General features: G+C 41.5%; 1 protein-coding gene across 2 annotated transcripts; it reads left to right on the forward strand.

The window, feature by feature from the left end:
* The first annotated feature begins 899 nt into the window (after positions 1-899).
* On the forward strand, positions 900-25,298 carry ACTA2 (actin alpha 2, smooth muscle). 2 transcript variants are annotated; one of them, XM_030031610.2, is made up of 9 exons: positions 900-1,002; positions 17,158-17,329; positions 19,061-19,189; positions 20,523-20,633; positions 21,125-21,209; positions 21,301-21,462; positions 21,712-21,903; positions 22,879-23,060; positions 23,845-25,298. In XM_030031610.2, exons 2-9 carry the CDS (start codon positions 17,201-17,203, stop codon positions 23,986-23,988), a joined length of 1,134 nt encoding a protein of 377 aa, XP_029887470.1. In that variant the 5' UTR covers positions 900-1,002; positions 17,158-17,200; the 3' UTR covers positions 23,989-25,298. The 2 variants fall into 2 exon arrangements, with proteins under 2 accessions (XP_029887470.1, XP_029887469.1); XM_030031609.1 differs by lacking the exon at positions 900-1,002 and adding an exon at positions 14,515-14,625.
* The last annotated feature ends 124 nt before the right edge of the window (positions 25,299-25,422 follow it).

A 25,422-nucleotide genomic window follows, 5' to 3' on the forward strand; every position in this document is an offset into this window, starting at 1 on the left:
TACTGCTGACACATTTTTAGAGGTGCTGCCTCTGGAGTATCCTTTAACAACCAACTTTTTGCCTTTCCAGTTGCAGTACCAAGTATGACGAACGAGAGGCATCTCGCTTGGGTGCAGTGCCTGTGTTACACATCTGTGGTTCCTACTGGGCAAACCCAAATCAGTGTGTACCCAAGGCTGTTAATTTTAGTGGAAATTTGCGTGCGGGTAGGGGTGGAGTAGGGACTGTGAGCAGCGTTGTCCGAATCTGGATGGCTGCTGCAGCAGAAAGCTCAGTAGAGTTGTTTCCAAATTCATCACTTGGGGGATTGTTATTTGTCCTAAACCCAAAACCTACATGACTGGACCCTCAGCAGGCATCGCTTAGCATTCAGTAACACCTTGGTGTTCTTCTTGCTCTAGTTACCCAATATCCTCCACTAATGTAGCTAAGGTCTATTAGGGGCATGTGTTTTACACTCTTCCCCGCCCCCACAGAGGTGTGATGACTGCATGCACATTATCTGTTTTGCGGTGGAGTGTTTTCTGTCTTGGTAGGGAGTTTTGAGAGACATTGAGAAGCCACTGGATTCTTGTCAAAACAAGTGTCTGCATATGACTTGGAGTCATACCTCATGTAGTTAATAAGCATAGCTGTTTGGGTTTTTTTTATATATATAATGGATACAAACCGAGACGCAGCAATGTGTTTTTGTTTGACTATCCTGAGTTGGTATCAGTCAGCACTGTAAGGTCAGTGTTTTCATCTTGTCACTGTTCCTGGGGTTGCAGCAGCTTTTTGGGGGCTGGTAAAAGTGGCAGCTTTGTCTGTTTTATTTACTCACCCTTCACCTAAAGCTTAATTCAGTACAAGACGCTGCACTGTTTTTCCTTCCAGCAGGTGGCCTTGCACCTTTCCTAATGTGCGAAGAGGGATCAGACAGTGGCAGGATCAAACTCCAGGAACAGTTAACACACAGGAGACTGACTTGTTAGTGCCTTTGCAATTCCAGCTTTAAAAATGTAAGGTTTTGGAATTAAAGTGAAGTTTTTGTTTTTTGGGGTTTTTTTTTTTTTTTTACTGTGCTGTTTTAATTTTTGTGTTGTTGGTTTTTTTTTTTTCTTGTTATTGTTGTTGTATGTCCACATGTGTGCACTGGTCATAGGAAATTCTGTTCAAGATAGCTGTAAAAACACCCAAGGAGTAATTTTGGACACACACGACTGCAATGTTCTGGCTCTGAGACTCGCTGAGTTGGAATCTGTATTCATGTCTTAACTGGCATCAAACCTTTTCTTCCCTCTCCAGAAGCCTACTTGCACCTAGAGAAACTGACTTCATCAGGGTATTATGACCTTATGAATTGCTAAGTTTTTGAGAAGGCTAACTTAATTATTCTCTCCAGGTGAAGAAAAATTTGTGAAGGTGAAATAAAACATGACTGAGGGCCCAGAGGCCTGTGCATTGTATTGGTCTCATTTCAGAATGTTGAAGCCATATTTGTATTCCAGGGGGAAAATAACAGGGGGGGAAGCATAAAATCTGACTTGCTTTCTACTACTTCTTTCTTTGCTAAATTGTTACAGACTTTTTTTCATTTAAATATACTGTGGGGGTTTTTTAAATACTTGGTTTAGATTTGTTTTGGCATATTGGTAATTATTTAGCAGTTCTTCTATACTAAGATTGGGCAATTAGATTAATGTAGTGTAACTTAACCAAAGTAGTTCCATCAAACTTAAATTCTCTTTTAACCTAAATTCTCTTTTGACCTACAATACACATTAGAAGATTATTGTTGCACAGAAGACTTACTCTGGGATACCTTAATATCATAAATGTAGGAGCTGTTGAATTTGAGAAGAGTTATGAGCTCCTCGTACAATTGTCTTCCTGTTAGCTTTGCATTTTCTTGTCTTGTATATGTTTACTTATTCACCTGTCTTTTAGTTAGATAGTAAGTTTGCCTTAAAATGTAGATTAATGGACACAACTGTTGTATTTGGACAACTTGATTTGGCTGCAAGAGGAGGAAAATAGGAGAGAATACAAAATATGTGTTTTGGAGATACTTAATGAACATTTTGTTATGTGATTCATGTTTTCTAAATAACCTGAAGTTTAAAGGGAAGGGGGATAAAGCTCAAACACTTAATAATCGGGCCCAAAGTAGAGTCATTTCTGTCTGCATTTTGTTTTATTTTGCTTTTCTGTTTTGCATCTCCCCACCTTCATGTATGTTCAGAACAACGTAATTTGGGCTTTTGGTTCAAGTACTAGACTGAGTAATCCATTACTCACGCAGCTCTGTTGCATCTCCTTCATCCTTGGTTCAAACCTGTTCCATTCTGTGACTCTTTTCACAAGCATCAGATAACCCTACTGGGAAATGATTGGAGTGGCATCAGTCCTTAAATCATCAGCTCTTACTGAGTACAGTTTTGCCCTTCGTTTTCCAAATCTTCAGTGAAACATTAAACTGGTGACCTTGTTCCACCCACCAGCTGCACCCTTTGATCTATGGTCTTGTGGACCAGAAATGATCTGTAACTACCGTAATTATTGGCTATTTTTTTTGCAGTGTTATATGGCTGGATTCTGACAATTCGAGGTTATCCTTCTCACTTTCTAAGATAGTACTTATAGTCACATGGGTTAGTGGTATAGTGAAAAGTTCTTGGTCAGAGGATGTGGTAGCAAAGCACTTTATTGGCCCAAACACCCCGTTCTGCGGGCGGAGAAGCTGATATGACAGCATAGAAGTGGGAAAGCGGTGTGTGATCAGAGAGGTTTATGAACACCCTGTGGGGTTTTTTTGTAAGGGTGCTGCATGGTGTTACATCAAATCAGATCAGGGAGTTCTGGCATGCAGCATGTTCCTATTAGAAGTAATAGTGATCTGATACACAGGCCTGTGGAGCCATAAATGATCATGTTTATCTAAAAAAACCCCAGACTAGCAACAAAACAGAGTGAAACAAAACAGATGGGAAAACAAAACTCATAGCAATTCACTTGTCCCCTCTAGCAGTTCTCCTCTGGAGAAGGTGATAAAGGAGAATTCGGAATAGTCTCTGTCACTCTAAAAGAAAGCTGAAACAGATGTGTGTTCTTTCTCTTGTAATTCAACTTCTTGCCACAACCCTGGATCCGTGCTTTTGTTCAACAGACCCAGCTTGATGACGTCAATGCATTCTTCACAGCAGGGAAAAAATATCATTTTTCAAACAAACCGAGCATTTCCTTAGACTGGAAAAGCAAATTGGCTGGATGCCTAGTGGCTCCTACAACCAATCGCTATAACCTTACCATAAATGTAGATGTGTTTCTATCTTAGGGTTGATTATTGACTTTATTTTAGCCATGGGACCATTCTGTCCCAGTCCTCTGTGTGTGCACTCTACCAGCGAGTGCTGAGATCCTGAATGCTGCATTATTTAGCAAGTATCTTGCACATCACATGCACTCACTTAAAATTTGACTTTGTGACTTGATATATTGTAAACGCATCTCTTTTTAAATGTTTTGCAGAGCTCTGTTTCCATCCAGAACTTTCAGCAGGCAACTTTAGCTTCAGAGGTTGGCTGATGCTCTTTTCTCTTTTTTCAGGCTAATTGCTCTTAGTTGTTTTTTAAGGATGGTATTACTAATACTAAGATTATGCTTTATACTTGCAAAGCTTGGTGTACAACAAATACTAACTGTCAAATGTGTAATGGATGAACTGTAAAAGCTCTTGAGATAATGTGCTAGGGAGGCTAGATGTTCTCCAGAGGTGAGTGAGGAAGTCTTCAAACCTTTTCCCTTCAGGCACTGCCTGGACAGAGCACAGCTGATTTAGTCTGAGAGTAGTAGTAGTTTCCTGCATTTGTGAGTTAAATCCAAGGCTGAATCCTCCTACTGAGGATGAGACAGGAAAGATCTGTAGAGAAATGTCTGGAGTTAAAAGGTAAATGCAAGTAAAAGGAGGTCTTTAGTTCTGCTTTTAACCCTTGATCTGAAGATGGCAGTAACAGGCGCACCAGATGGCTTTATTTCCGATGTTAAGTAAGTGACACCCAAACAGCCACCCTTCAAGGAAAAAAATTTTCATAATAATTTTAAGGTTAACTAAGACAAATTTTATTAAAGGGGGGGGGGGGGGGGGAGAAGCTAAAGGAAGGATTTTATAAGATCTTAGCGTACTGTAAGTTGATCAGAATTTCTGAAACTAAGGAATATTATGTCTTTTGGGATTTAGTTCCACCATTTTGCTTTGCTCTGTCATGCTACTCTTTCTGGGATGTCATCTAACGAGTGAGACTAGCACGCTTAGATAAAGCAATGCCTTGTGGCTGAGACTCCAAACTCTCTCGGGGGTTTTTTTGGATATCGCTTAACCTTTAAAATTCTTGGGGGGGTAGGCGGGGGGGGCGGACAGTGATGTGAAAAGTTTTATTCCTCCCACTAACGTCTCAGATGCAGTTTGGCATCCTCTGCGGCATCAAATGTTCTTCAGAGCGAGAACAGGATGCAGTGATTCTTGCTCTGAATGTTTGTCTCCTGGGCACTGCTGTGCGCTTTTAACCAGGGCTTGTGCTTCAGGTAGATGATCAAGAGCTAAATTCTGGTAGAGAGGGGCTGTTGTGGTAGGAGCAAGGTTTGGAGGTGGTGGGGCTGTCGCTTTTCCTTACCTTTACCTACTCGCCCACTTCTACCACATATCTGCACAAACAGGCAAGAGGCCTGGGTAGCTCATGCAGTTACAGGAGTGAGTCATATCTTCTCTGTTCAGCTGCACAGCCCACCGCATAGTCAAGCTTTTATGAGTGTGAAGCAAATGAAATGAGTATGTAGTACAGATTAATTTATATTTCTATCAAAATGCAGTTGATTGTTTTCTGTCGGTGGTTCTCATCAGCAATTAAATGATGGGCTTAGAAAGCTGTGCGTCTCCAGGGGTCGTCATAACAAGGGGGGATATCCTGATGTTTGCTGTCTGAAGCAGCCTGTTAAGTTCCCAGATAAGACATTAGTGATATTTTTCAGCTGAATCATTTCTTTCAATACTTCTTGGAAGTCAAGTATTTGGAAGAGGCATCCTTTCCACACTGCACAGTAGCTGCCTCTCTGCTGTCAGCCAGCTCACACACGAGAACGGGAGACCGGATGGGGGACCGCAGAGGGATGAACAGCAGAACGTGCATTTCTGGTTCCCTGGGATGGGCAGGAGAGTCTGGTGCCAGCGCAGGCTGCAGCTTTAACAGCCCCAGGTTTCCCATGCATTTCTCCCAGCTCAGGGGTGCTCAGAAACCCCCCTGTCTGGAGGTAGCCTGCTGAGAGGAGAGCAGTTCCTCAGTTTTGTGTGAGAAATGAAGAGGGGCTCGCATCCCTTTGCTGCAATAGTGTAAGGAAATTGTCTTACCTTAAAGTAGAGGTTTTGGACTGCATTCTCAGTTCGCATTGTATCACTTCAGTGAGCCGTGATTTTACTTGAGATCAATGGTAATTTTGATGTTGTTTTGAGTGAAGCTAAGATTTCACTACACGTGCATAAAGCGGATGTAAAGATACGTTGTGGTGGCAACTGGGCACTTCTCTCCCTCTGGGAGGCAGGGCTGGCTGCCAGCCCCTTGTCCATCAGCCCCCGAAGGGGCAGCCTGGTCTGCCCTGCACTTGCCACGTGGCAGAGCCTGGAGCATCTCAGCTTGGTGCAGTGCAGGGCTGTTGCCACCGGGAGCTTGTTCCCTGCGCCCCCAGCTACTGTTCCACTATTCCTGAGTGACCTGGTACAAACCTCACATGTTTTCTTTTTAGGGGGGTACATGAAAAACAGGATCTGACAAAAACAGGTCTACAGAAGAATAACTATAAATTATTAAAATCAAGGTAATAGGGAAGGTTTAGACCTCATGAAAACAGTAGCTTGTATTGTGTAAGCAGAAAAAAGAAAACAGAAGTTACCCCTTTTTCCCGAGTGTGGTGGTCCCCTGTTCCCCCCAGCCCATTTTTCTGGGAAGGCCTGGCCGTTTGCAGTGCAAGTGGTGCTGAGTTTTTAATGCTATAAAATACTATAGCAACACTGCTTTATTTAAATGTGATTCAGAAAGGACGTGTTTATGCTGAAGATGTCCTAATTACATAATTTTCTCCTTTTATTAAACAGCGTGTTCACGCTGTGTAACGCAGACTAATCAGAGTGCAGGGGAATGATTTATATTATGCTGAAGAGGTCTGAGCATTTGACCTTGTAAATGAATTCCCAGAGACAGCTAAATACACTGCAGTAAGTAACAGGCTCTAATTAGGAAGCTGAAAGAGTTGTATGTAGTTCTGGTATCTTAATGTGGAAACTATCCAGGCATTTTCAAGATCCTTGGGCACCAGTGTTTTGCAGCAGTGAAAGGAGTTACTATGTCTACTCAAAAAGTTACTAGCAAGGAACTGAAAGAAAGAGAAACCTGGGAAGTACTTACATGAATGACAACATGGTAGAAACTATAATTCTGAGACAGACATATACAAAACCTTGTCTTTTATTTAGCGCTGTTAGTGACTTGCAAGAACAGAACACGAATCAGCTGGCTCTAGCATTTTCTGCCTGTAGGTACTTGGGTTATTCTTGAAGTCCTGAAAACTGCAGTGAAACCAGGCAGATGTTAGCCTTCCGTCTATGGAATGGAGAGCTGTGTGCAGTGAGAGCTGTGTCTGTACCGGTCCTTGTGGGCACACTATATGTGTATGTGCAATACAGGACAGTATCTGTGATCTTATCCTGGTTAAGAAATGGATCAAAACGCAGCTGAGAAATCTCCAGCTGTAGACCTGAGTCCTGACAGTTTTCATCCCCCACAAGGCCAGTGGTACCACAATTGGTCTTGAAATGGGCTGGAATGACCAAAAGCTTTGCAGGATTCTGTATTTTTTCTTATTTCTGAGAGATGGTTATGTTTATTTCAGAAATGTGTGTTTAAGTCTCTCTTACAGTTATAAAAAGAAAAGAACAAAGCATTGCTCTTTGGTCAGATAGGGAATTTGAGCAAACGGTTAAAGGTGGACATGTAAAACCCATTTAGTGGAAGAGAGAAAAAACCCCTACATTTGGCTGGAAAATGCTGGCGCACTTTCAGAAAACCAACCAAGCTGTTAAACAAAAATAGCAAGTTATCTGTACTTTTCCATAGTTCTTGTGACTGTCTGTAAGAAAGAGGAAGAAGAAACTGCCTTACGTAACTAAGATGCATCTGCAAAGCAAAGGCGAAAAACCTGCCTGTTTCAGTCTTCTTGTGAGACTTGAGCATCATTCGGGGAGAGGTTTATAAACTGAATGTGCTAGAGCATGAGTAATAGCTGTGTGCTAAGTTCCTCCTGGCTAAGTGACCAAGCGTCATCAGCTGTCAGTCTCCTTGAGCACCACAGTAGATAACAGGAGGGTCTTCCAGGCCCAAGCAGCATTCGGGATGTGTGCAGGAAGGTGTGACAGAGGCAGGTTGACACTGGACACAGGGCAGATGACAGAGGCAGGTTGACACTGGACACAGGGCAGAGGAGAGCACCAGTGAAGTCCTGTCCTTCCTGCAACCTGCGGTGAGTTAGGCACCACTTTGCCGGGAGTGTTTGCACCTTGTTTTCATCAACCAAAATTACATTCAGCAAAAGTGTGATGTATGGGGGTAGAGATCCTTTTGCATAGGTCAGAGATGCAAAGAGTTTTCTAAAGGCTTCGTATTATAAACAGGATTCTGCTGGGGAGGACTCTGTTTTATTCTAGATCTATAATGTAGATTGTAGCAAGTTATAAAAATACATACACGCTTTATCTGTGGCATTTATCTGTAACTTATATTATTGTTCAGATCACTGATAAAGGCATTAAGGTACATAGCCAATGATGGGTAGGGAAAGTCCCACAGAATCGCACCCACTCAGCAGTATTTCCCTGTGCTGCTGTGCTGTGAGACTTCTGCTAGACAGTTCTCATGCTAGTCTCCATAGGTCGGTTCTGCATTTGCCTTATTTTTAATTATTTCATTTTTAGAAAGCAAAAGGCTTTAAAGGGCTATTACATTTGTAATATTTCTCAAAAAAATTTTGACAAGAAGTCATTTTTATAAAGCCTTATTCATCACCATTTATTATATTATCTCCTTTTATTTTTTATTATTTGGATGCTATATTGGCAGCTGTGATAGTTTGACTTACAGTGGTGTGTTCATCTGGCAAGTTTGTAATTAGCTACTTCTCACCATTACGTGCTTGAAATTTTTGTTAAACTGCCTTTCTTCCTGTTTCGGGAAAGCCCCTTAAGCATTTTTAAGGACTAATGAAAATAAGTGTTAATTGTTCTGGAGGCACTTTGGCTTGTTCTCTGGAACACCTGGATAGATGCAGGCTCTCCAGACCTGCTGCACGCACAACTTTACTGCTGGCTCTTTTAGCACCCTCCTGCAATGGAGTTGAAATAGAAAACCCCAAAGTGTTTTGCAATCCTTTGAATTGACATCTGACTTTTTCCTGGTACAGAAAATGCACGTGTATTAAATATGTTTGCATTTGCCACGTTATTTTTGACAATTCCATATAACAGCATATATTTCCATATAATAGCATGCCAATTCCAGAAATATGTTTCCTTTTTATCCTGAGGTATTTTTAAAAGTATGTGTTCACTTTTTGTCACACAGGTTGTAGATTTCCCCTTGTATTTTTTGTACATTCTTCAGTTTATTGCCATGTAACGCTCATTGCTTCGCTGTGACCCAGTGGTTCTCATGTAGATTTAAAAAAAGAGTTCATCTGCGCTCTCAGGAGTTGTTTGTTTACAGGTTGTGCTGCGTGGCTCATACAGAAGATGAGGAAGTTGCAGCAGGGCTATGTCTCCTTGTCCTGCCTCGCAGCAGCACCTAACTGCTCAGGGTGCGCCCAGCCCGGGCGCCAGGGGAAGGGGCTGGAGACCAGCGCTGGGCCATCTGGAGAGGCAGGTACCCACTTGTTGACATTTGTGGTGAGAGGGACTCCACAGTTTGTCATCATCCAGAGCCCATGGGCAAAGAAGCTGTGTTGGTCAGAAAAAGTGAAACTCTGGCCCTACAGAAAACTATTAAATTTAGTAGTGAAAGAAATTACCTGCAGAGGTCCTTTTCCTCACTGTTTGCTGGAGGGCCAGCCAAAGTGGCTGATACAGGCACTTGAGCTTGTGAAGCCGTGTGATAGAAGTAGGCATGCAGAGTCCACAGGTTTAATCTGTAAGTAATAGCCTTATGAAACCCACTTCCAGCAAATTTCTCAGTTTGAGAATTGAGATGGGAATGATCTGATTTCTCATAACGTGCAAGCTCACCTTGAAACCTTTCTTTTGGTGAGATAATAACAGGGCAACAGCTTCCAAAAATGTGGTGGGAACTCAGTGTCCTTGTTGCTGTCAGTCTGGGAATATGTTGGTTGGGGAGCTCGGAAGTTATTGTGGAGGAAGGACCCCTGTGCTCTGCCTGCCCCATGCACACACTGTGTAGGTCCGACTTCCTTAGGAGTACAGGGCTTGGTTTTTGCAGTGATATGGTGGGAAGATTTCATTTACGTTTTGACAAATTTAGATAGAATGTCACTGGAGAGGTTCCGATAATCATCTGGGGGAATTTGTTCCCTCTTAGCTCTTAGGAGATGTGCCAATATAACATTATCATGAAGCCTTGTCTACAATGTCATTGAGGACAGATATGTCTGCATGAACTGTGAACAGGCTACTGAGGTGCTGCTAAGAGTTCACGCACAGTGGGGTGGACTCAGCCTGGGCCAGTGGCCTGAGGGCTTATCCAGGATCTCTGGTGGATTTGCAGCTCTTGGTATAAAGATAGTGTTCCTTTGACTATGCTTCTGATATATTTGATATTTTCTTTCTAACATTAGGCATGTCTACACCAGCTGGAGTGTCAGCTATGGGAGCTGCCTTGCAGATAAAATGTAGAGCTTATTTCCACAAAAAATCATGGAGGGCACTCTGTCTCCAAAACTATGTGTTCAAATAAGGCCAATTTATGGAGGAAAAAATCTGTCTATTATGCATGAAGATAAAGGTGCAAACTCCTGTCTCAAGAAATCCTTATGCTGCACATAAGGAAGCAGAAAGGATATAGGAAAATTATCACTGTAGGCATCCCATTTCTTTCCTAAGCATCTGCTATCAGGAAATCTCAGAGGCGGGATACTGAGCTAGATTGATATCAGCCTGACCCAGCAGGGCTCATTCTTATACTCTATTTATTTATCTAAGAAGGGTGGGGAGGGAGCCATTAGCTCATTTTTACTTTGAATACGTTCCTTGAATGATAACTTTACCACATTACCATGGAGGAAGATACCTGGTCAAGAAGATGAAGGAAGGTTGTGAATGAACACACTTCTTCACCCTGCTCAAGAGGCCCAGGAGGCAAACACTGTATCCTCGAGCTCTTGAACAGCACTGACAAAACTGTTTTCCAGACTTTGTAGGTTGAAAGCTGCCATATTTGAGAATGATTAGAGCTGTTTTGTCTTAGTTGTTAGAAAGAGACCAGTGCAAGAACCTGACAATCATAGAGAAAGCTAGTCTATGGGTCTGACAGCTTGTGGCTGATCTGATGCTTTACAGATGCATACTGTGTGACAGCTGCAATGAATCAGGTTATTAGAGGGACTTTCTGCTCCCTAAAGCTTATTTATTCCTGCCTTTCTCAAAACAGGGGGTGGGGGAAGTGTAAAGCCTATCAATGAGAGAGAGGAGAGGGCCTGAAGCCAGACAAACTAAAACATTTAGAGATTCTGCTAATGCTATGAAGATGAAAGGAATCCCCAAATAAAAAGGAGCCAGGGACATATTTAGCAGAGCCTCATTCCTAAACAGCCAATTGGATGTAGGCAGGAAGGTCTCCACGTACGTCTCAGAAGTTGTTTTCCCTTATAAAGTAATGGCTTGTAACGTTATGAGCAAAGGGGTTACTTTATTCCCAGTTTTCTATAGCAGTTGGGATAAGACTGCAGCTTCTGCCCTCCTTTACCAAAAAAGTATGGCATCTACAAACCGGTGCGTGGCCTCTGAGCTGGCATTCTTCAGGTCAGCTGAAGCCCATTTCCTAGGCGTGGTGTCTGTACAGCTCCCGCTGCTGTGGAGTCCCAAGCACATTTTGTGTCCATATGACAATCTGCAGAAGTTACTGAAAAGCAAAGAATTTAAGGAACCTGTAGCTAAGAGTTTCCACTGACATCTTGGAAGATGCTTGAAGTCAATAAGGAAGTTCACGATGTGCATGGGAGCTTTGCTGGTATCACTATAAAGAGATCAGGGAAAAGGGTATGAAAGAAAGAGCCAAAATTATTTTTTCCACTTATTGTCCTTCTTCTGATCGTACTCCAGACGCTCCTGTGATGGAGACTGAAAAAGGGTTTAGCGTGGACAGAGAAGTTCTCAGGGGAAGACAAATAAAAACCATGGGGTTTGGCTATGGATACAATGAAAGAACAGGAACTTCGGGGTATAGACACACTGGGCAGATTGCGCTGTGGCCGTTTCTATACAAATGAGTGGGATAAGTACTGAAAGATAGGCAGCAGAAAGTGGTGATGGAACTGGCCTCCAAGGTGGAAGATAAACTACTTTCAGGAATGGTGTTATGTTCTTTTTCTTGCAAAAAATTATTTATATATTTGGGCTAAGCTGGTATGTGTCTGTAGCTAGAGGAGGGTTCAGAGGTTTAATCCCTAGCATTTAGACTTGGTCCTCAGAAGACTTGTTCTGTTCAGTTCTCTTTAGGTTCTTATTCCTGTCTCATGCCAAGTACATTCTCCACCTCCCCCCTACCCCTCTGGAAGTGACCTATGTTGCTGAGAAGAAAGGTGTAAACTACTAATGTTTTATTTTTTTGCCCCTGTGTGTTTTTATCTATAGTAATATCTGTGTGATCACAATTTGAGCATGGAATCACTAAAAAGAAAAGAAATACCTTTATTCTATAATGTCCCTTGAGCCAGACTGACCTAATTTCCTTGCATAGTTCACCTGTTTGCCTGCCTTCCTTCCTGCCCCGGGACCTTCCATAATGTAACTCCCCAGAGACAAGCTGCCTGCTGAGCGCTGGCTCTCTATTGTGTGCTGGAGGCTCGGCTGTGCAACAACTCTACGTTTTTCCTGTGCTGTTCCTGTGTATCCATCACTACTGCTCAGTCAGCCTCTGGGCTTACTTCTGTCTTCTAGTCTGCATAGCCCTGTCTCTAACAAATATCCTTCATATGGTAGATACCTCCAAACAACTCCTGTCAGAGTGTTTCCTCTTTATTGCCGTATCAACAACTGCCTGCTCTGAATAAGACTCTGTGTCAGCTGTATCTTTTTGATGAGCACCCTGAAAGCTAAGATTCCCACATCTGGAGCCCATGACAGGCAAGATGATGTGTGATCCCCACCCAAACAACCATTAGTCATGGCAGCCAAGGGGCTGCTGCTGCTATCATTGCCACCACTGGTAATTGTGGTACATACCAAGCTAAATTTACAGGAATTGTGATGAAGCTTAACAGAGATACGAAGGTGTCTGTGGTATCTGCATGGCCACTGCCTCCTATAATATTCACAGAGGCCTCTTGTAGAAAACTGTTGCCAGTATTTCTAGCTATGCTGAGGTGCAGTGTGAATGATATACCAGTTCTACTGAAGGGTTGTTGACTTGGGTCTGCAGTGCTGTATCCACTACAGCATCATCACCAGTAAGATTTTTTGAGAGTATGAACCTCTTCTCATTAAGGTGAAGATTTTTGGATTCTTTTGGATCTTTGTCCTAGTCTTGGTATTTCCAAGGAGTAGTAGTAGATGATGCTTCTGAAAACCTTGGATTATGTTTCCTCCAATCTAGGAGGTAATTGATGTTTGTATCAAAACCAGACATGATACTGCAGTGAAGGGTTCTGCTGTGTGAAATTCTCCTTCCCGTTGACCTGAGTTCCCTGATCTAATACTATACGTTCTATACGAGGTACGTAATTTTTCTCAGCTGTGTTTTTTGTGTGTTGTTTGAAAACAAAGAATTTGGTTTTGGCTGTCCTTTGAATGTCAGTTGGAGATATTGAAAAAAGGATCTGTTTATATCCTCTGTTTTATGTTACTTACCTTGGTGGGGTTCCCCCCTCCCCCCCTTTTTTTAAAAACAAATATCTTTTGCCCCGATGCTGGAAGTGAAAAAATAAATAGCTTTTGCAGGGCTCATGTTCCAACACTTGTTAGCTTCTGTTTCTGACCCTCAAAGGCAGTTACATTCCTTAAAAGTTCCTTTCCTTAAAAGTTAAATTCCTCTTGGTCTTCAATCCATAATTCTGCCTATCTGCTTACTCTACTAGTGGCCTAATCCTTAAATCTCCACATCAGAAAAACTCCCGCTGCGGTTTTATGGGAGATTTTCTTGCATTATGACTACTCAATTAGGCAGCAAACACTCTGTAAGCAAACACATGAAGCCCCTCCCCATTGTAACAAGACCCACAAAGCAAGGATCTCAGTTGGATTCTTACATCTTTCTTGGCTTGTGTGCATAGAGCAGTTTTGAATTTGTAATGGTTTAGTATTGGAGTTTAGAGGTGCTGGTTTCTGGTCTTTAGTACAAACGTAATGACAAAATATTGTTGACTACGAAAAGGCTGCTTCGCTAGAATGAGCCTGTCCAGAGAACAGCTGGCTACAGCTGTAAAAATCCAGTCCTGTGCTGAAAATAACTTGTACAGTGAGAACCCTTGCTTTATTTGCTAAAAATATGTTCAACAGAAAAGCTAACTGGGGTTATAAAATTCAACAACTTTATGATGAACAATTTGAGATGGGAGTTTACGACAGTCCAGACTCGTGGCCATCAGTGGAGTAGCACTAGGGCAAAGTTGGCCTGCAGGTCCTAGGGTTTTGAAAATAAGCTGACAGAGAAACAGGATGGATTCTAATGCATCACAATCCACAGGGGGATCATAACAATCTTTTAACAGAACATTTTCACAACCTTCAAAGAATTCACTGTGAACCTTATACAACAGCAGATACTTTTTTCACTATCCTTAAGCCTATGGGCACTATTTAGCATACAAGCAAAATGCCAAGCTTTTAAAGAGACTTTATAGCAAAATTCAGCAGCTGTTTAGCTTGCCAGAAACATTTTCATTGTTTTTATCAAAATATTTAATGAAAGCAAAGTGTTTCTTTAAAAATGCCTTCCCTATTATAAATGACTGCTTTTCCAATTTCTCATTCTGCCTCTTAGATGTTACTATGGAGGCCTGGACCTCTCTTGTTTGAACACATGCTCCTCCTGCCAAAGGGTGTCTATTGTGGGCATACTCTGTCTCTCTGTATTTTAGCAACTCTCCTGAAGTTTTAAAGTGTTTACCTTACACAGCTGAAAGTCTCCTCCTGTTTCATGAGCTCTACACTGGAATGCAGTGGAAGAGACCCAGGGCCTGTGGCCACCCAGATTAGAGGTTTTTGTAATAAGGTCCCTATATGGTTTTGTTAGAGACTTCAGCTCTGTCTCTGTCTGTCTCTGCTCCTTGTTTGGGAAGCTAGTGGGAGGAGAAGAGCTGAAGGGGCTATATAACCTCAGAGCTTTCAGATACAGAGTGCACCATCTCAGAGCAGCTATCCCCAGCCAAGCACTGTCAGGGTAAGTGGCACTGAACCAATAGCATGATTTACAGATTGCTGGAGGACTTAAAGTAAATAAATGTCAAATGGAAGCAAATTCAGGAGGATGCACTGCTGTGCTGTAGTTTGCTTAAGCAAACTTACTTATTAGAATTGAACTGATAAAATGCTTGTAATATCTGTATTGAGTTGTCTTTATTTTATAGCACTTCTGAAAGGGAAGGAAAAGTTCTACCTGATGATTTGCCTGATTCCACCAGCTCTCCAGCAATTGTATAAAGACACAGTCTGTGTAATGCCACAGCTGGAATTACAGCTATATTCATGTTTAAATGAACCCGTGTGACCTTGGGGTGTTAGTCTGGGACAGATCAAAGTTCCTGAAGGGGTGTGTGGTAGCATTTCTCAGCAGGTTTGCTTCAGTGCTGTTAACCTGGTGTAAGGTGACATGAGTGTTTTGGGGAATGTGACTGTAAGAAGAGCTGGAAGTGTACAAATTAGCCATGTCTAATAGGATACAATGAGGATGTGTGTGTATTCATCCTTGTCTCTATGTATATGAAAGTACTGTTCTGTAAAATGCCAAACATTTCATTAAGGAACAGGCTACACACAGTATTTCTTGTGGGGCTGGAGTTCTCTTAGTAGCTTGTTGTGGAGATTGGTGAGGTGATTGGTTATCTTTAGGTGTAAAGCAGGTAGAAGAAAGAGGCTAAATACTCTGTTAATTACTTGGGAGGAAAATTTCCTTTCTTCCACAGTACTGAGTGACATTTGCTGCTGTAAGATGTTGCTACTGCATGCCATGGCAGTTCTGAGCTGTAACTCACTGGTTGGCAGCAGAGCGCCCTGTCTGAAATCATTCAGCTTTGATTTTTCAACTTTTTGTGCTTTATTACTAAATATGGTTTTCATTTAGAGTCCACTAAGCTCAGAAATGTAGCCTTTCCTGCCCCCTTCTTTCCCCTCCCCCAAGTGATTTTTGGCATTGCATTAGCTGCATGGGTTTGAGCAAACCCCCTGACCTCGAACTCTGTTCCAAAAACAGGCAGTTGAAAAGCCTATTTCCTAATTAGGAAATGGTTTGTCCAAACCAGTCTGTTCATTCATGTGAGATGGCAATTGTACTCCATTCAGTAAATGTTTGAATATAAAGAGCCTGTTTTCCCAGGAGTTTAATAAATGCAAAAATTGCAACCTACTTTCCTTTTCCAATAATAATGATAAAATATTTGGAGTACATCAGGTTAGGATTTCCCTATCCTTGCCTTCTCCTGGGAGCTATGCCCATGCAGCAGGAGCGGGGCTGCAGCCACGTCTCGTGGCTGCCTGGCTGGGGAGCGACAGAGGATCTCAAATGAAGGATTTGGGAGAACTGTCCATGCTTGTTCCATCCATTGCAGAGGCTAAATGGATTGTGGGCTCCCTTGCTCATCGGCCATGGCTCTCGCTGACCCCATTCCCACTTCGTCCTGTGCTTCCAGTATTCCTGTGGCAGAAGGTTTCAGAGACTGCATGTGGAGCCAGCTGGTCTGTGGATGACAGCTGTCTCCTTTAGCTGTTAACACATTGCAATTTGTTGAACTCTGCATGAAAGCCGGAGCTCAGAGCTAGCCAAGTGATTCCCTGCTACGCTATAAATTACGAGCAAATAGTTCTTCTCAAGTCCTGGTATTCAGTGCTTGTTTCTGTAATTCACTTTAATACAAAGCCTTCAAAGCATTTTTATTACCCATATTATCCTCCTGTTGCCAGAGGAGGAAAACAGTTTCTTTTTACTGAGACAAGGAGCCAACATAAATTACTCTGCCACTCTACAAATTGAGTTTATTAGCTGCTTTGAAATGATGATAGAGCATATGCTATGGCCTGTTTTTAAAACACATACTGTTCCTGACTTCATTTTAAATGTGGGTTATTTCTTCTGAGTGACTAAGGGAGGGCTGGAAAAGGCTTCCCCCCTCTCCCCAGTGGGTTAATATCTGCATCAGGAGAACACCCCTGGTACATGCATAGCATTTAACGTGGTTCGGTTTTGGGAAGCCCGAGACTGAATGGGGAAGACTGAACTGCTCTTACCTTTGACAGCTTTCCACATGTCAGGATTTTTTCAGGGTGATACAAAAGTGGGGGAAGTTGTGCTGAATCCGACGCAAATGGATCTTTGTTTTTGCAGCTGTCAGTCTAGCATTCTCTTTTATCTCCCACCCATCCCCAGTCATGGATTTCTGTGACCAAATTTAGATAAATGTTTGCAGCTCCCTGATCTGTCTGCCCGTGCTGCAGGACTGGAATTCTCCTCTGGAATCCCAGGGATAATCTCTGGTGCATACAGCCCTCCGGCAAACGTGGTTGAAACCTCTTGTGCTTTCAAAAGGAAGCCTCTTCCCTTGTATGGCCCTGCGATTGCCAAACTGGTGCCATACGTCTCTTTGCTGGTGCTGGTTGCTTTCATACAGCAATCTCTGTCTTCAAGGGTGGGTCTGCTACCTGAGTATGTTTTTTGGTCTTGTTTTGTTGTTTTTTTAAATTCTTTCCTGCTGTTTCATAGGGCCATTTTCTCTCTGGAGGGCCTGAGGACATTGACGTAGAAGATGTGTGAGGAAGAGGACAGCACTGCCCTTGTTTGTGACAATGGGTCAGGGCTCTGTAAAGCCGGCTTCGCTGGGGACGATGCTCCAAGAGCAGTATTCCCTTCCATTGTGGGTCGTCCCAGGCACCAGGTGATGAACTGCTTTGGTTGTTCCATACTGGGCTTGTAGAAGGCTTTGCTGCCCCATCCCCAGCTTTCCACCCCAGGGCCAACTTTTCCTGTGTCTGGGGTTAGCCCAGCCCTGGGTAACACAGTATTTCCAGGCAAAATGAGTCCAGCAGTGCACTCACCTGAGTCAAAGCAGGTCTCTTGCCTTGTGAGAGGAATCCCTCCAAAATTTGTCACTCCTTTCTATGCCCTCTTTCCCCTGCCCTTTAATTTTGGATCACCCAGAGAACTTTGGTGAGTAAAGCTAGTTTAAAAAACACAAAACAAAAAGCCCAATGCAGAAGTATCTGGAAATTTTGACTGCCCTAAAAGCTGATGATAGGTGATGTGTGGAAAACTAAAAGAGGAAGGAGAAGTTTTCAGTCAGCTTCCTTTTAACCTTCCTGACTTTATTCATTTAGCTGTATCACAAATGGGCACCTGTCTAGGGTTTAGTTTCTTTAGCTTCAAGGTTTACATTTGACTATATGATGCATTGCACTCAATTTTAATAGTTTGCAAAATACATTTATTATCTGAGCTGTTAAATTAGAGAGTTTCTGAGCCAGATCATCATTAGCATGAACTAGAGCAGCTTGGCTAGACCACAACAAACTAATCCACCTAATTAGCAGATCCACCTAATTGCTTCTGTGCCATCCGAGGCCCTGATGAAGTGGAAAGAAATAAACTGGTTGTAAGATGTGGCACTTAAGATGCATTTGCTGGGTATATAAAGTTCTTCAGGGCTGGAGAAATGTCTGCCTTTCAGTACAGCAGCTAGGGCTGGAGGTCTAATTGAGGCCTCTGGGCATTACCATAATTAAAAAAATATATTCAAATGCCAGCTTCTGTAGATAGTATGAAGGGTACTAATTGCTCAAAACCAAGCTATACAGTCACAGTGGAAACAAATACAGATTTCTAGAACCTTTCTTTCCTGATCACATATCACAGATAGTATTAGTCCCCTGGAGGAAGGATCATCCCATCAAAAATTGCAAATCCATGTTGCGTATTTTTAAGACAGGGAGTTAGAAATGCCAAGGTTTGGAGTCTGTAATGACTAAGTTCTGATAAGAGTGTTATGCACTCAAAACATCATACTATATACTATTTTTTTCCAGTATTTCTGACTTTAACATAGAGACTAGTGTATAGCCAGAGTAGTTTCCAGCTTCTGGTCCATGGACCATTTCTACAGGATCCATGAAAATACCTAAAAAGAAGCCTGTACCCAGTAGATTTTAAATTGTCTGTCTCTAATGACAGTATTATAGTGTTCAAAAAGAAGATTAAAAAATGTTGAAATTTAAGCTTTGGGAAATGTAAAGTGTATATTGCTCTGTCTTCACCCTTAGATGGCACAACATCATTTTCTGCTTTTACTCCACTTTATTATAGTTCAGCAGACAGTTCATCCCTAAATAATAACAAACATTAAAACAACCCTATTTTTCCACTTTATCTTGATGCATTTAATGTTGTACTTGTCCTGTTTACTTAAACTGTAGTGGAAACATGAACTCCAGAGATTTAAGTGAACTAAACATTTAATTTTGGCAATTAAAGAGCAATGAGTAATTCTCCATTCATTACTATTCGTATTTTGTAACTAGTATAACTGGCAACTGGGTTTATTTCAGAGCTAATGTTCTATCTACTTTGTGACACCTTTCCCTGAGCGACTAACTCCATTTGTGTTATTTTATAGGGTGTGATGGTTGGTATGGGTCAAAAAGACAGCTACGTAGGTGATGAGGCTCAAAGCAAGAGAGGAATCCTGACCTTGAAATACCCCATAGAACATGGCATCATTACAAACTGGGATGACATGGAGAAGGTATTGCAGCTTTGAAAGTTCATGTATATTGCTGGTAAACAGAACTAATTGAACCAAATGTTTAGAGAATACCCACTAAATTTTAGATAAAAACATCATGCTATCAAGTTTAGTTTGATGAGAAGCTTGTTAACAGCAAAGGTTAACTTGCATCTAAAGCTGAAGTATCACTAGGAGTACATCAAAACAGTTACTGGGAGTTCTTTTACTCCAGTCTGATCTACAAATCTTTGCTAATTACTGGAGGGGGAGAAAAAAAAAAAGGAAAAAAAAAGGAATATCCTCAATTTGCTAGTAAGGAGATGGAATTTAAGAAGGTATCTGTTTCTGCAAAAATGCAAAGCATGTAATTCTGATGTGAAGGGAACTGTTTACACACTTACTTTTTAGTGCTTGAAAGATTAGCAATATTGCAGTTTAATGCGTCCATTTCAGAGCCAGTATTTGGATGAAAAGGTTCTAGAACCATGTTTATACTTATAGTGTGTATGGTTGATATAATTTCTAAGATGGTATTTCTATTTACTGTCATGCTGTGGAAATAGGGCTATTTGGAAGAGTCAGGACATGACAATACATTGCAAGTGTGTGGAGTCACACAGAACTTACTGACACTCATAAGATTGTAGGTTTTACTTGGAAGCAGAACCTTTCAGATGCCTAACATATCAACAAGTCCCTAATCACCACCAGCTTGAAAACAAGCTTAGAAAAAAACCTCTTGGCCTTTAGAAAGTCTCTGGTGGTTTTACTTCTTACTGGTGTATTAACCTCCTCATTGCGGTCCACTTGGCCTCGGATTTTTATAGCTGGTAGGAATGTGTCATGTGAAGGTGATGAATACAAGTTGGCTTTCAGCCTCACAAACCATTTGGCTTCCTTTCTTTTTATGAATACTTGGGCTGGCCTCTACAAACCAAAAGATGAAACTGTCTTCAAGACCCATTATCTATTGAACTCTACTACATAGGTCTGCATATGTTCTAGAGCTGGTCTGGAACTGTTTCACTTTCAGTCATTATTGAAATAGCATTGCTGGAACCAAGTCTGTCCTCCTCTGTCTCTTCTACTGTAAGAATAACATATTTATTTTCATTAACTTATGTGTCCTTAAAATAAGTCATATATTACTAGCAGTAAAACCTGAGGATAGCGCTTTTATTTCTAAGTTACTTTGGTAATCTCTATGAAGGCAGTAAGAACAACTGCATGAGAAACATTACTAGCCCATCTCTAGGCCTGTAAGCAGAGTGTTGGAGCACAATACCTGTCTGGAAGTGATTCTGAGCTGTTGGCTGATGGTGTTCCCTTTGGCTTCTCCCACTGTCCTCAGATCTGGCATCACTCTTTCTATAATGAGCTCCGTGTTGCACCTGAAGAACACCCAACTCTGCTGACTGAAGCACCACTGAATCCCAAAGCCAACCGAGAGAAAATGACCCAGGTAAGCTCACACTAAAGCTACGGAATAATTCCAACTTTGTGAATTCAACAGGATGCGAACTTCATCATTTCAGTTAGTCATGCTGTCCAGTAGTCTATCTCTCTTAGTTATGGAAGATGGAAAATGCATAGTGGCCACCTATCATATTTGCATATTATCATATTTACTTCAGAAAATCAGTGTATCCGCTTTGAATGTGAGCACTTTAGTCTGTGCAAGCTTTATGTCATCTTAATCTGGTTTTATGCCCAGGCCTATTACAAAATTATCTTTAATATGTGCATATGTCTATATACATACATTAAGGATATAGGCCAGATACAGGGACATGTCTTATAGACCAAATATTTTTTGATTTAGATTTTGTATTTTCCTTCCTTGTTATTACCAACCATCAAGAAATATGAAAATCTTGTCTTCCTCTTTCAGTAAATTGCTTCAACTAAGCTAAAACCCCCAGTGTTAAGGCAATTATTTTCATTGCATTTCAGATTATGTTTGAGACTTTCAATGTGCCAGCCATGTATGTAGCTATTCAAGCCGTTCTGTCCCTCTATGCTTCTGGACGTACCACAGGTAGGCCTCTGGGGAACACGGCATAGATGTTTGAAATAGTTAAGTGTGTTGATGTGCACCTGGGAATGAATTGTGTGTTATCTTCTCAAAGGGATTGTGCTTGATTCTGGAGATGGTGTCACCCACAATGTGCCAATTTATGAAGGCTACGCCCTGCCACATGCCATAATGCGTCTGGACCTGGCTGGCCGTGACCTGACAGACTACCTCATGAAAATCCTGACGGAACGTGGCTACTCCTTTGTGACCACTGGTAAGGACACGCTGCTGACTGAGGAGGAGAGTTGTTTAATGTGCAATGTTTCTAGTGGCCTTAGAAGAATTAGCAGTGGTTCTGCAGTTGAATAGACACAAGAAGGAATCCAACAGGTAAGTCCCCTGCAAGACTAGCAGAGGACTTGTTTAAAAAATGGGGAGGCTGTTGGAGGATGTAAGGGAACAACCTATCAACATGTCTGGGTCCTACCTGAATGCCATTCTAAAGACTGAATCCTCCTTACAGCGGAGCGTGAAATTGTCCGTGACATCAAGGAGAAGCTGTGTTATGTGGCCCTGGACTTTGAAAATGAGATGGCTACTGCTGCCTCTTCCTCCTCTCTGGAAAAAAGCTATGAGCTTCCTGATGGTCAGGTGATCACCATTGGAAATGAACGCTTCCGCTGCCCAGAGACCCTCTTCCAGCCATCTTTCATTGGTAAGTTGAATGATTGTTCTGCCTTGCTAAACTGCACATAAATATCAAGCCCCCATTTTCTTTTGATTGTGTCCCATTGCAAACTCGTTCAGACCTATACACAAGCATGTCCTAGCACCCATTATGAAATAATCTTTTAGTGATAGTATGGTAGGAGGAACCTCATGTCAAACAATAAGGCAGAATGCTTTCCCCAGATAAACCCTGAATGTTTATTCCTGGCTTCTGGCATTGGACCCATGCCATTTTTTGTATGTTATACAGTTGGCTACTACAAGAAGTGTAGCCGCAAAGTCACTTTTATAAATAGTGTGAGGATTGTAGTTTGAATGTGTTTGCAGGGAGGTGTGGGGGGGGACGACAGACGGATGAGAGGAAGCACTACTTTTATTTTTCAAAAAGACTGCTCCAAGTCCTGAATCCATGGTTCATCACATTTGCAGAGCAAAGCCAAGACAATGCCATGCTAATCAACAGCCATGAAGGCAGACTTGCAACGAGGTCACACAGAAATCCAGTGTTGGTTCTGCCAATCGGCAGAATTTCAGCTGAGAAATAGATAAAGTAGTTGCATACTTAGAGGTATTAGGACATATTTTGACTGTTCTGGCTCTGAGCTGGCTTAATTAAAAAAAAAAAAAAAAAAAAAGAAAGAAATGATTCCAAGACCATATAAGGAATTCTCAGGACATTTGAGATTGCCTGCAAAAGCCTAGTGGAAACTTTACTATTCCACCCCCCAAGCTTTCTTTTTAAGGATGAGTTGTGTGTGTAAGGGGGAGAGGAGGGTTGTACACCAAGGAACTCCTAAGCAAATAATTTAGGCAGCTACAGAATGACTTTCCAGATTTCCACAGCTCTGAAGACTGCTGTCTTCCAAAGAGATACTGAAGTTCATGTTGTCAGTTTTGTGTTAACAATTTTAACTCTTTTTATGGAGTTGCTTCCTCGGTGTTCTTCTGTACCCTTCCCCAGGCATGGAATCTGCTGGCATTCATGAAACCACTTACAACAGCATCATGAAGTGTGACATAGACATCAGAAAGGATCTTTATGCCAACAACGTGCTGTCTGGAGGCACTACAATGTACCCGGGTATTGCAGACAGGATGCAGAAGGAAATAACTGCTCTGGCTCCCAGCACTATGAAGATCAAGGTATGGTGCAATCTTGTAGATTATTTGAGTTGGCATTTACAAAGTCCTCAAAAACCTAGTGAAACATAGCAACACTTTACAAAGTAAGTGCTTTGTACATATGTTGAATCATGTCTGTACCTTCTAGCCAATAATTACCACCTGGTAACTTTGTTGCTGGAAGAAGAGAGCCTTCTCTCCTCTCATTTCCTTGTTCGTGGTGAATTCTGCAAACTGCCCTAACATGACCAAAGAAGAATAATGTGGACCCAGCAGCATAAATTTTCCTCTGGGGCTACATGTGAGCTTCTTCAGCCCTTTTTGGCTGATGGAATTGGGAGAGAGAAGATGCTGGTTTCGTCGTTGGCCCACAAGTTCAGAAAAGAGCCTCTGACAAGCCAATCTTTCTTCTGCTGTTTCAAGTCTTCTGTTCCTTGCTTTACAAACATTTTATCAGCTATACCAATAAGAGTGCTCCATAGGTCACTTGTTTTTCCAAGCCCTCCTGGGCTATCATTATATGTTTCCAGAGCAATTATCTCCCCTTTTCTCATAGGCAGCCATGAGTACACAAATGCACTACTCTTACTGGGCAGACTAACTCAGGCAGAGAAATTGAGGATTTAGGCTCAGACTTTAACTTTACTGCTTGTAGCGATGGCTTACTGTAATGCCAGGGATAACACTAGCACATAGATACAATGTTTTTGTTAATATCAAATATCACTGCTTTGATATATTTTTACAACAAATGTATTTTATTCACAGTAGACGGTTGTACTTAATGCTTTTATTTCTTAAACAGATCATTGCTCCTCCTGAACGCAAGTACTCTGTCTGGATTGGAGGCTCTATTCTTGCCTCCCTGTCTACTTTCCAGCAGATGTGGATCAGCAAACAGGAATATGATGAAGCTGGCCCATCTATTGTTCACCGCAAATGCTTTTAAATTGCTTTATCTTTATATGTCTCTTTAGTGTATTACTGTGAATGTATTCAGGAAAATACATTCTTATAATTTCATTCCATAAATCCTTCATCATAATTACTCTAATTAATTGGATACTGTGTATTTTTTTTTGATAAATTTTAAATATGCTATGAAATTGCTGCTCCTATTTAAAAAAAACAAAACCAACATGCATTTGTGGAGGTACCATTACAGCTGGTTTGAAGCTCCATCTTGTGGCCTGAATTTGTTACTACACTATACTGGGCTTAGAAGAAGTGGTACTTTTTGCTCAATGATACCGATGCTAGAAAATGCTCAGCTATCAGGCTGCACGTTGTCAAAGTTTAGCCTCAGAAAACATTTTAGTTTGCAAACAGAGCCAGTCTTGATTTTTCCAAAGTTCTGGGCAGTACCAAAGGAGTATAGTGTCTGTTCGATATCAGGATGAGCGTGTGCACTCTGCTTTGCATCTGCTCTATCCAGAAATAGTATCTATCCACATCACTTCTTAATTCACAGCTGTCATGCTGGAAAAGCTAATTTCTTACAGTGTGTGACCCAGAGGTGTATGATGCGTACTACCACAATTCTGTGTGTTTTCTTTAAAGAAACGAGACCTGTTCCTTTGGGAGCATATCTAAACACTAATATTAGACTGAACATATGACTTTCCTATCATATGCCCTCAGGATGAGTGCAGCCTATTATTTTTATGTTGTGATTTCTGGCAAGGTCTAAAGGGTAATTAAGCTGGCTTAATACACTTTCTTTTCAAAACTGGGTTTTTTTTTCAAGCGGGGGTGTAATCAAAGTGGATAAAATAATTTAGACAGCTTTCTTTTTCTGTGATTTTTCTGATTCCATTTATAGTCTTAAATACATCAGAACTGATATTCAACTAGAAGTATATGCATATAAGCTGAAGCCGGTAATACTGTCTTAAAAGTATATATATGAATAAAGAATTCACCAAGACAGACCTGGAAAAGGTCAGTTCTAAGGAACTTGCTGCAGTCTGTATTCGCTGGAGTTCAGGACAGAGGATGCTATTTATTTTTGTTACCTATTTTCCTGTCTAAACTCAATAGTTTACCTCACTCGCCTGTTACTTGTTATCTTTCAAACTGTAAGCTCTTTGCAGCACCACCTGTTATTTACCATGTCTGTGTAACCCCTGGGTTCCAGATCTTGTCCAGCTTCTGACTGTTAGCACATGTTCCAAACTTTTTTGTACTAACCTTATTATTTAAAGTATAGGTCATCTAGGTTCTTGGAACAGACACTAAATAAACTCTTGTAAGAACAAATAACTTTGTATGGTTCTTCCTTCTAACTCTATCTATCTAGATCTTTTTATCTAACTCTAGATAGATCCAGGGAATCCCTTTCAGGATAAGAACTTGATTTAAAACAAAAGTTTCTACTGGACGG

Source organism: Aquila chrysaetos, chromosome 11, assembly GCF_900496995.4.
Source record: "Aquila chrysaetos chrysaetos chromosome 11, bAquChr1.4, whole genome shotgun sequence".
Taxonomy (NCBI): domain Eukaryota; kingdom Metazoa; phylum Chordata; class Aves; order Accipitriformes; family Accipitridae; genus Aquila; species Aquila chrysaetos.

Excerpts from the sequence above, each read along its gene's own strand:
- ACTA2 (XM_030031610.2), top strand. The coding sequence starts at position 17,201 with ATGTGTGAGGAAGAGGACAGCACTGCCCTTGTTTGTGACAATGGGTCA. Across the intron at positions 19,190-20,522 it reads ACTGGGATGACATGGAGAAG|ATCTGGCATCACTCTTTCTA; the intron begins GTATTGCAGCTT and ends CACTGTCCTCAG. Across the intron at positions 21,904-22,878 it reads CTTCCAGCCATCTTTCATTG|GCATGGAATCTGCTGGCATT; the intron begins GTAAGTTGAATG and ends ACCCTTCCCCAG.